Raw genomic sequence first — 12,377 nt, forward strand, 5'->3', positions numbered from 1 at the left:
AATAAACTATCGTTTTTGAGTTAATATACATTTTTGGATATTTTTGTTATTGCATTTAGTTTACCCTAATATAAAGGTCATAAGATACACTTTGAGAAAGAGATAGCGCTCAATATTAATATGTAAGAGAATGGAATTCCAGGTATAAAGAACAGTGGAAGAAAAAGGACATAGGATTTCATATTACTGGAATAATAAGTTATAGTGAACTAGGCTACCATAAAAACCAAAATATTAAGAAATTATAAAAGGAACATGGTCAGAGGTGTGTGAAGGTTTTTAATGTGGAATAAGTATATGGTATGTTTTGGAGTGTAAGTTGATAGTAGCTGGAGAAGAAAAAGGTGTCAGATATGTCTAATATTGATATAGTTGTCTGCCCAGGGAATTGATTTGAATGTGTAAAAAGAAGATGAATTAATCATAGTTGGATTACTGGGAGAAAAATTGAAGCTTTGACAGAAATAAATAAGTTAGAAGAAGAATCTGAACATTACTTATAGCACATTTCTTTCTCATAAACTGAGTAGAGATGGCTGGACTTAAATTCCTGACATAGATTCATGAGAGAGATATCTATATGTATCACATCAGAAAAACATACACTATGTTTTATAGTCTAGATCTTTGTAAAAGTTCTATCCCTGGTGAGTTGGGCTGGATCCATTGTATTAATGAATAAATCTTTGTCATTGAAGGCCTCGATTGAAGAATTCCCTTTATACCTTTTTCTCTCTTTTTTTTCCTTGTAATTTATTTATTGAGGAAATCAGTCTTTTGTCCTGTAAAGTTTTATGCCTTCTGAATTTTGACAAATGCATTTCTATGGCATCACTTAATATGTTTTTCATCATCTTGTTTTATGTAAACTGACAGTAAGATCTAACAGATATGATTTGGCTTTGGTTTTTTATTTGAGAATACTTTGTAGGTGTTGATTCGCATGAGAAGAGACACATGTCTGGTTGCCTCTCTTTTAGGAATGTTAGTGGCCATTGGTAAACACTGCCTAGATCAGTTCTCTTTAATGATTTGCAAAATGTCTATATATATATACTATATATATATTTCTTCATTTATTAACTAAAATATGTCTATAAAGAGAAACTTTGTCTAATCAACTAGTTATTCTTGGGCACAGTTTACATTGGAAAGGCAGATGAAATGCTTGATGCTGTCCCTTTATTTACCAGTTTGTAGATTAATGAGTTTTGCTAGCATCCTCCAGAGGTCACCATGTGTTCTGTCATAATGTACACATAATTTTTTTAAATATATGATATATTTAATTCCATTGCAGTTATAATTCTTTTTGATGCTCAGATTGCCCCTTACTTAGTCAATGGTAGTCTCTTCAAGTTAACTTTTTAAATACAGTTCAGTAGTCTTTGAAACTTTCCTTGCTTTCTAATGTGATATCATGTTCCAGATTCATTTTATATATATTTTGCCTCAGGCCTGGATTCAGTCATTGCTCCAAATATTCTTGATTCCGTAGTTGAAATAATATTTAAAGACTACAATCTGGATTTTAGCAGAGCTTTAGAATTTTAGGAGCGTTTGTTGCTACTTGTATGGTCATTGTTTTCAGATTCTTTTCAATATACTGATCTTAATATATATATATTTTTTTAAGAAAAGCATATATACCATGGGTTTATGCTAATATTTTTTAATTAAAAATAGGACTGTAGAATTTTTACTGATTTTATATTTGCATCTTTCCCCCTACCCATGGAAAGTCCATGTTCCTAATGACGTTAGCATAACTGCTCTTTTTCTTCTCTCTCACTCCCCCTCCCATATATATGTGTGTGTTTATATGTATGTTCGTATGTGTGTTACATGCACATACATAATGGAAATAAACAAGGACCATACAAATGTGAAGAAAACAGGCTATTTATTCAGGGTGTGCTGTAATAGTGGAGGCAGCCAGCATCACTTGCCTTTGGCATAGACTCAAAAGAAGTGAAGCAAGTGGGAAACTGTTACGGTGGGGAAAAAAATAAGAGAAGGCTTTAAATATGCTCTAATTGAAGGTCAATGGCATAGAGAAGATGGAAGGTAAGCAACTAGAACTGGGATGTCTTATGTGATTGGCTTGAAAAGCATATTCAGCTTTTTCTGGTTGGTTAGAACTAGGGACAAAAAAAATGGGAAAGCTGGCAGTCTTTGACCAGATCTTGGACATTCTTGGCTAATTGTTGCAGAGTTTGTGGTTTGGCTTCTGGGCTGGTTGCTGCAGGGGCTGTGGGTGACTTCTATTGTCATATATGGTCTGTCCATATTCTGTTTGTATATTCTACTTCTCGATATATATTTCAGATTAACAATATCAACAATATTACTAACGTTATGACTACTGAAATCATATTTAAGGTATATTTTATAGTTAAATTTGTCTTTTGTATATCTCACTAGGGATATAGTCAAATAAATCTATTTTAAAGTCACTTTAAATAACTTCTGTATGGTTATGCCCACAGCATAAAACATATTTTTATATTTTTTCAGGAATTTATTTTTTTATAATTATTTATTTTACAGTTATCTTAAGCATGTGCACAGTTCCAAAGTCAAACTAAGCAAAATATAGTCGGAGAAGTCTGGCTTCTATTGCTGTAACTTCTACCCTGTTTGCTGCCTCTATAGTTAATGTTTTTATAACTAATTTTTGAGTTTTACTTTTTAAATACTAGAAACCACATATACATACATATTTAGAAATGTTTATATAATGTATATATTAAATATTTATATCTAATCTTTTATAGATAAATGATAACATGCATTTATCTATGAAAGAAAATTTAAATAGGAAGAGAAAAACATCCCACTCTTTCTACCTTGCTTTTTTCACTTAATATATCCTGGAACTCACTCCCTAGCAGTATATAAAGATACTTTTTTAAAAAAACTGTAATGTTCTTGGGGTTATAGTTAGGAAAACTTTCCCTACTCCAGGGTTATTGAAGAATCTGAATATTTTTAATTCTATGATTTTGTGCTTAGTTTATATTAAAATGAAATTAGTTCATTGCTGTGGGCCAGGATACTACTTCTCTGATATGGCCATTTATGTATGGTGAAATTTTCCTAAATGTGTGTTTATTTTATACATAATTATTTGAAAATTAGCAAAATTGGTTTTCCTTTGTATTTCTTTCTTCTTGGTTTAAAATGGGTCCTGGAGGAATTATCAGATAATTGATTGGTTGACCTACATGTGCAGTTGAGGGAGTTTTAAAGATTCTTTTCTACTTACTACAAGGAAAATCTCCTGAGATTCAGAACTTTAGACACATGCAGTTGTTTAATTTACCTTGAAGTTCTAAGTGTCACATAAAGTTCAGAAAACAGATTACTGAGCCATTAAACTAAGATCTAAGATGTTTTATCTTCCTAATGGGATAATACAGAGAATCTGGTTTGGAGTTTGATCTATAACCTTGTATAACATGCTTTAAATTTTTGTTTAGGCAGTTTGGAAGGGCTTTCTTTTGCGAAAGAAACTGACAACAGCTCTAGAGGCTATTAAGGATGAAGAATCTGAAGAAGAATATGAAGAAATAGATTTAGAGGATTTTACATTTCATGAGGTAAGTACCAACTACAACGTATACATATTGGTCTTAAAATATTTTTAGTGTACTATTTTGGAGCTAAACCAGTTTTTAAGATTTTTATCCTCTGGACACTATTACAGACTTTTTTCAAGCAACACTTGAAAAAGTATTCTACTTTCTTAACATCTTCATTCACCTTACAAGCTTGTACAGTGTGTAAACATGTTTTTAGAATATTTTCAAGTTCCTCTGTGTATACTTCACCCAGATTTACCACTTTATCAAATATTCTTCATTAAATATAACTATGACTTTATTTATGCCCCGTTCAACAACCTTTAGTAGTTTTTTGTTGCCTAAAAATGTGAGAAAAACGTCCTTAATTTGTTATTTGAGTATTCCACAATAGGGCAGCAAATTACACAGAAATATCTACCATTTCTCCCTGTGGCTTCCATATGCTACAACTAAATTGAGCAACCTTTTACTGTACAGAACACTTGCCTTTTACATCCTTAGTTTGCTCATCTGTTCCCTCTTCTCTAGACAGTTAATACCCACATAACCACCAGTCAGATTAAGATACAGAACATATGGACATCTCCAGAAGATTTCCTCATGCCTCCATAGTGTTCATACTTCCCTTATCATAGATTAGTTTTGCCTATTTTTGAAATTCCTATAAGTGGAATCACACAGCATGTACTCTTCCTACATATAATATTATGTCTGTGAAATTTATATATGTGGCTGAGTGTAGCTGTATATATGCCACTCTTTTGAACATACCACTTTTAAAAGTGGTATTCTACTATTGTAGATTATTTCTTGTTGAATTATTTCTAGTATTGCCTGTTATGACTAAAGGTGTCATGAACATTCTTGTACATGTCTTTTGATGTGTGTAGTCACATTTGTTTTGGAAATAGAATTTCTGGATCATAACATTTACCTATGTTTAGTAGATAGTGCCTAATGGTATTCCAAAGTGATTGTATCAATTTAAAGTTCTATCAGCAGAATATGAGAGTTTTAGAGCAGCTCTATCCTCACCAACACTTTGTAATTTTATGTCTTTACCCCTATTCTAGTAGATTTATGATGCTATTTTGTTTTAATTTGCATTTTTCTCATAACTCTAATGTCAAATACCTTTTCATATGCTTACTGGCATTTAGATATCCACTTTTGTGACATGATCAAGTGTTTGTGCATTTTTTAGTAGAGTTGTAACTCTTTTTTCTTATTGATTTTTAGGAGTTCTTTATATATGCTAAATACTACTTCGTTTTCCCTTGCAAATATTTTCTCTAAATTCTGAAGCTTACTTTTATCCTCTTTATGGTTTATTTTGATGAAAAGAATGTTTCTAATTTAAAAAACAAAATTTTTAATTGTTGTAACATATATATTTGCCTACTCCTAGATCATATTCTAGAAACTTATCTTAGCTTTCAGCATTTAAGTCTATGATATATATGGAATTAATTGTTGTGAATAGTGCGAGGTAGTGATCAAGATCCCCACATACACACACATTTGGTTATATCATTGATTCAGAAGCGTTTGTTTTACAGACCATACTTTTCACAGTGAATTGCAGTTGAAGTTTTGTTTAGACTCAGGTAACTGTGTATGTGGGTTCTTTTAATTTTTCTCATTGTTCTGTTGTTTATCCTTAAATCACTAATAAACATAGAATTTTTTTATAATTTATTTATTTAAATTAGTTTCAAGTATACAATACATTGATTATAGATGTACATTATAGATGTTCATAAAACGATCCCCCCAATTTCTCCCTCTCTCCCCGGCCTTCCACTTAGCCATCATATTAATGCTAACTGCATTTCCTCTGCCATGCTCCCCATGCCCAACTATCAACTAGTAATTTGTACTTCTTTAACCCTTCACCCCATTCCCCAGCCTCCCAACCCCCTCCCCTCTGTCCGTCACCAAAATTGTCCACTATATTTGTGAGTCTGTTTTTGATTAGTTTGTTCTTTTTGTTCCTTAGATACCACATATAAGTGAAATCATATGGTATTTATCTTTCTCTGTCTAATTTATTTCACTCAACGTAATAACCTCTAGGTCCATAATAACCTCTATGTCGTTGCAAATGGTAGGATTTCATTTTTTTTAATGGCTGAGTAATATTCCATTGTATATATGAATAACTGTAGAATTTATAATAAATTTTGATATTTAGTCTTATAAAAGCTCTAACTTTTTCTTTCTTTTCAGGAAAGAGCTACTACTGCTCTGTTGACTATTTTTGTTTCTGTACAAATTTTAGAATCATCTCGTCAATTTGTACACTAAACATTAGGATTTTGTCTGAGATTGCAATGAATCTATAAATCAATTTAGGAGACCTGATTTTTTAGAATATTACATTTTTAAATCCATGAACACATAATATCCTACCATTTATTTAAGCCATTTGAGATTCCTGTCCACAGTGCTCTGTAGCTTTCTTCATAGTAGTCTTGTACATTTTTAGTTAGGTTTATTTCTAGGTATTTGATGTTTTCTGATATATTTATTTTTGTATATTAACCTCGTATTTAGCCACTTGGTTGAAATCACTTATTAATTTTATTAGTTTATCTTTTAAAATTTTTGAATATTCTATATACACGATCATGCCATCTGAGAATAACGACAGTTTTATTTCTTTTATTACAATTCTTATGCCTCGACTTTATGTTTTCTTGCCTTATTGTCTTGCCTACTACCTCCAGTAAAATGAGCCAGGATACTACTATTAGCAGATGTCTTTTTCTAGCTCCTGGCCTTAAGGTGAAAACTTTCAATATAACATCACTAAGTAAAATGCTTAATATAGGTTCTTGTATAAATTATATTTGATTAAGGAAGTTACCTTCCTTAGCATCTTCTTACCTTTCCAAGAGGTGATGATTATGATCATCATTAGTTTGTCATTCTATATATGATTTTGATATTATTAAATTATTTTATGCATATAACATTGATTTATTAAATATTAAACCTGGTATTCCTAGAATAAACCAACTTAGCTATAATGTATTATCCTTTTTATATATCTGAATTTGATTTGCTAATATTTTATTTAGGATTTTGCATTTATATTAAAGAAAAAGTGAGCCTATAAATTTTCTTTCTTATAAAACACTGAAGATTTTGGTATCAAGGTTATATTGGCCTTGTACATTTGGTTGGGAAGTGTTTCCTCTGTTTCTATTTTCTGGAAGAGTTTGATATAAGATTGATGTTGTTTATTCCTTAAAAAATATTATTTAAAAAATTGTCTAAGCACATAATCTCTTTGGAGAAGTGTTCCATGTATACTTAAAAGATATGTGAGTTCTACAGGTGTTAAATATATTGTTACTAAAATCTTAATTACTTCACGTTTATTAATTGAGTTTTTTAAGTCTTCTGTATTCTTAATGATTGATTGGGTAAGGGGATTCTATCAGTAATTGACAGGACAATGCTAAAATTTTCTACTGTGACTGTGGATTTCTCTAAATCAGCTATCAATCCTATAAATTTTTCTTCATATTTTGAGGCTATGTGAGCAGGGCATACACATTTAGGATACTTAAATCATTGTATTATTGAAACTTTTATCATAATAAAATTTTCCTTTTTAACTCTAGTTTTCCTCTTTAACTAACTGCATTAATGGCTACTCCCTCTAATATTTTAATAATTACAGCAACTTTCTTTTGGTTGGCAATTTCATAATATCTATTTTACTAGCCAGTCTCATTCAACATTTCTGTGGTTTTTTTATTTAAAGTTGACTCTCATAGGATTATATGGTTGGGTTCTGCTTATTTTCATATTTCATTCTGACGTTATTTTTCTTTTATTAATGCAGTCAAACTATTTTATTTTACTTAAGTATAATTAGGCTTAAATGTGTCATCTATTTGTTTTCTATTTGTCTTATATGTTCTATATTTTTTTTTGCTTCTTTTTTTCCTTCTTTATATAAATCACATATTTTTGTTTTTTTTTTTTCTTTTTTTATTAGCTTGTTAGTTTGTGATTATCTTTTTCCTTGAACTTCATTTCTTCCTGCATTAACATGCTTCCATCTAGGATCATTTTTCTTTGCCTGAAGGACTTTAGTATTTAGTTTAGGTCAATTTTCGATTGCTTCGAAAATTCTTTTACTTAAAATTTTAAAGTATATCTTTTATAGGTATAGACTTTAAGGTAGGATTTTTGTGTTTAAAGATATCCTTTTCATTAACTTCTGGCTTCCATAGATAGATTCTTTTAAATATCCAGTAATAAATCTTGGCTATTGTAAGTAATGCTGCAATGAACATATGGATGCATATGTCTTTTGGATTAGTGTTTTGTTTTTTGTTTTTTGTTTTTTTTGGATAAGTACACAGATGTTGAATTACTAGGTTCTTCTTTGTCTCTTATTATAGCTTCTGTTTTAAAGCATATTTTGTCTGATATAAGTATTGCTACCCTAGCTTTGTGTTTTTCATTTCCATTTTCATGAAATATCTTTCTCCCTTTACTTTCAGTCTGTGTGTGTCTTTCAGTATGAAGTACCTCTTGTAAACAGCATAAGTATGGGTCTTGTTTTCTTATCCATTCAGCTACCCTGGGTCTTTTGATTGGAGCATTTAATCCATTTACATTTAACATGATTAATGATAAGTACATGGTTATTGCTGTTTTATTATTTAAATTTGTGGTTTTTTTCTCTTTTCTTCTTAAAGTAGTCCCTTTAACATTTCTTGTAATACTGGCTTGGTGGTGATGAATTCTTTTAGATTTTCTTTTCTGGAAAGTTCTGTCTCTGAACCTAGATTGTAGTTCTTACTTTGAATATTTCATGCCAATCCCTCCTGGCCTGCAGTTTCTGTTAAATCAGCTGACAGTTTTATGGGAGCTCTGTTGTAGGTAACTGTCTTTTTCTTGCTGCTTTTAAGATTCTCTCTTTATTTTTAACCTTTGGCATTTTAATTATGATGTGCCTTGATTTGGGCCTCTTTGGATTCATCTTGTTTGGGACTCTGCGCTTCCTAGGCTTGTATGTCTACTTCCTTCACCAGGTTAGGGAAGTTTTCCATCATTATTTCTTGAAATAATTTTCAATTCCTTGCTTTCTCTCTTCTTCTAGTATCCCTATGATACAAATGTTGGTGTACTTGATGTTGTATCAGAGTCCCCTTACATTATCCCCATGTTTTTTGGATTCTTTTTCTTGTTTCTGTTCTGATTGAGTGGGTGTTTTTTATGCTACTTTATCTTCTAAATTGCTTATTCAATCATCTACTTTATCTAATCTGTCAATTCTTCCTAAGGTATTCTTCATTTCAATTATCGTATTCATTTCTGACTGGTTCTCTTTTTATGTTTTCTATTTCCATTTTTATGTTTTTTATCTCTTTTTTAAAGTTCTCACTGAGTTCATCTACTCTTCCTTTAAGTTTATTGATCATCCCTATAACCAGTGTTTCCAACTCTGCACTGGTGGATTGCTTTTCCCCATTCTGTTCAGTTCTTTTCCTGGAGCTTTGTTCTGTTCTTTGATTCAGGACATGTTTCTTTGCCTCCTCATTTTGGCTGCCTCCCTGTGTTTGTTTCTATATATTAGTTAGAACTGTTATGTCTTCCAGTCTTAGTAGACTGACCTCATATAGTAGGTGTCCTATGGGGTCTAGTGGCTCAATCTCCCTGGTCACCTAAGCCTGGTACTCAGGTATGGCCTTTGTGTGAGTTGTGTGTGCTCTTCTGTGGTGGTTGAATCTTGATTGCTGTTGGCACAGAAATGGAAGGATTTACCCTCAGGCTGATTGGACTGGCTGTGACTACAGTGGAGGAGCTGTTGTGCAGAGGCTGACACTATAGAGCAGGATTTGCTTTAGCAGGGCTCTGGTGCCTGCCGAGTCTGCCTTTTGAGTGTGTCATTTTTTAAGGTGGTTGGGTGGTACTCTGGTATGGGTTGAAGTTGGCCACCAAGTATGTTGGCTTTGGGGCCTTTTGGGATGGGCTCTGTTGCAGGTGAAGGTAAGCTTCTGCCTGTGCCCTGCCCGGAGCCACTTGGTATGAGTTACAAAGTGATCTGTAGATAATTGCCACCTGTTTTTGGCTTGGAGCTACCTGCAAGAAGCTAAGCTGGGAACCAAGGCCATCTGCTGCTAATGCTAGGCTTGGGAATTTTAGCAAGAGGTATGAGGCACATCGAGGCCATATGCTGCTTGCTTGGAGTTTGTGAACCTTTTTCCATTTTTATGGAAAAGCCACTGGAAGCAGCTCGTGTGGGCCCACCAGTTTGTTGGTGCAAGATCTCAGGAAATAACCAGGGCAAGGTGACCGGTGTTAGGCAGGTTGGTAGAGACTCAGCTATGGCACCTACCTGAGTGTGCAGACTGGATGGTAGGAGTGATCAACAAAAGAACAATGGCTTCTGCCAGCACTTCTGTCTGGAAGAAAGGTGCCCCTCCAGCCCTCACCCTGAAGCCAGACAATTCATTTTCTCCCTGTATGTCCCTGGCACCTTTTGAGCTGCTGCTTCAGTGTAGGAGCTCAAAACAAGTGAGTCCATCAGTGAGTAAAAGTCTGTGGACACTTTAGGATGAGTGCCTGGTACTCCATCAGCCCTTGGTTTCACTCAGTCACAATCTCCGTTGGTTTCCACAGACAGAAGTTATGCGGCCTTCTCTTTCTGGAACTGGCACCCTGGGTTGGGGAATCTGGTGTGGGGCTGGGACCCCTCACTTCTCAGGGGGTCCTTTGCAGCCAAAATGTTCCTCTCAATTTTTAACTGCCATACCTGGTGTAATACTAGCCCATTCTGCGTCTCCACCCCATCTACTATTCTCTAGGTGGCTTCTTCTGTATATCCTTATTTATAGGACTTCTGTTCAGCTAGATTTCAAGCAATTTTCAGTGATGGTTGTTCTGTAGTTAAGTTGTAATTTTGAGGTGGTCGTGGGTGGGGGCAAGCACAGTATCTACCTACTTCACCATGTTAACCAGAAGCCTAAACATACTAATATGGTATTTTAAAAGCTTTCTCAGTTAATTGTAATATCTGGATCACTTGTGGGTTTATTTCCTTTGACCTTTTATCTCTTGTATTTTGAGTCAGTCAATTCTCTTTCTTAGCATTTAATCTTTGATCAAGTATCAGATACATGTGCAAAATGTGTAAAGACCCTGGAAGATGTTTTCTTTCTAAAAGAGATTTAACTTTATTCTGATAAGCAGATATTATATAGGCAGAGATCCTTTTGAAGCTTATTTTCAAGCTTTGTTAAGGTGATCTATTTCTGGTTTCTCTTAAGGCTGAGCCAATATGGTGTCTCACTGAGAGTGAGATATTTACTAGGTTACCTTCACTTTGCCTGTCCCTGAATTCTAACTCCTTTCTAAGAAGCATCAAGTGACTGAAAAGATTTCTTCTTAGCTTTTTAGCACCCCAGCTGTTGCTATTGCACTTTGATTCTAGGTCTCTCTCCTACATATGTACTACTTTGAATTGGCAAATACATGAAGGGAAATTTTATACATGAATAAGCTCACATTTCTGTGGTTCTCTACTCTTGGGGATCTTGTTCCTTCTTTCTAACTGCCTTGGCATCCCTACACTTAAACCTCTGTCTCTTCATCTCAGTGAAACTGCTATAAGCAAGCCTCAGATTTCTGCTTGGCTTCCCTTTCCTATTAACAAAATTGGGAATTTCCCTGAAGGAAAATGTGGAGGAAAATATAGGGTTTACATTAGCATGCAACTTTATGCTCTGAGATCTTGGCTCTTTAACTTCTGACTGCTTTGATTGCTCTTGAGTACCTTTAGCTCTTTTTTAATCTGATATTTATAGATGTTCTCAGTAGGATCTTAATTCTAATTAAAGCTAAAATAAAATGAATATTTTATAAATGACTATTTCAAGTCAATGATTATTGTAAATGTACCAGGCATTGTTTTTACCACTTCGAATAAGAGAGATAAGATTCCTAGCCTCACAGAGCTTACATTTAACTTGAGGTGAATATACAGAACATTGTAAGATATTGAGAATTACTATAAAAATAAGGAAGGTTAAGGGAGAGAGCATAGCATCTGATTGGAAGATCGGGGAAGTCCTGCATATGGTATAATATTTTAATAGAGATGTGAAAATAAAGTGAAGAAATAGCCATAGGATAATACTTCACTGGGCTTACTATAAGACAAATATGGAAGCCATGAGACAGGAACTCCCTTACCATATTAAAGGAACAAAAAATTTACAACAGGTAGAAATGATTAGTAGTGAAAAAAAAAAACAGAGATAAGAAATGGAAAAATAGTCAAGGATCAGTCCATATAAAGCCTAGAATATAAAGTCAAGAACTCTGGATTTTATTTCAAATGTGATAGAAAATTATTATTGAGTTTGAGCATAGTTAAATATTTTTGTTTTAAATGCACCACTTTGCTTGCAATGCAGAGATCATAGTTTAGGGGAACTAAGAATTAAAGTCAAGTATCAGTTAGGAAGGTATTGATGCTTTGCCTTCCTTTGACATTTTTTACGCCTTTTCCATTGCTGCCACTTTATCCTGAAATCATCTTACAACTTCAGATGACATAATCAAATTGCCAGAGTGTCTTTGTATTTTATTATTGCTCTCTAACTTTTCTGTTTACAAGTATAAGACTTATCTAACCAAGACTTACCTTTTATCACTTACTTAGGTAATAAAAATATTTTGGACTAAGTCCATACTTCTCTTTTATTTAAAATGTCTCACAGTGTAGTCATGTAACATCTATTCACACTTATTTTTCCCCTT

General features: G+C 33.3%; 1 protein-coding gene across 3 annotated transcripts in view; it reads left to right on the top strand.

The window, feature by feature from the left end:
- LRRIQ1 (leucine rich repeats and IQ motif containing 1) overlaps window positions 1-12,377 on the top strand; it is a 175,742-nt gene that overhangs the window by 84,255 nt on the left and 79,110 nt on the right. For 2 of the 3 annotated variants that reach the window (XM_039868979.1, XM_039868982.1), the window contains exon 18: window positions 3,483-3,602. In XM_039868979.1, coding sequence (XP_039724913.1) covers window positions 3,483-3,602 — 120 coding nt within the window. Of the gene's footprint in view, window positions 1-3,482; window positions 3,603-5,816; window positions 5,966-12,377 lie in introns of those variants that run through there. The other variant, XM_039868980.1, reaches the window with a different exon arrangement.

This window comes from Pteropus medius, unplaced genomic scaffold (assembly GCF_902729225.1).
Source record: "Pteropus medius unplaced genomic scaffold, Ma_sr-lr_union100, whole genome shotgun sequence".
Lineage (NCBI taxonomy): Eukaryota > Metazoa > Chordata > Mammalia > Chiroptera > Pteropodidae > Pteropus > Pteropus medius.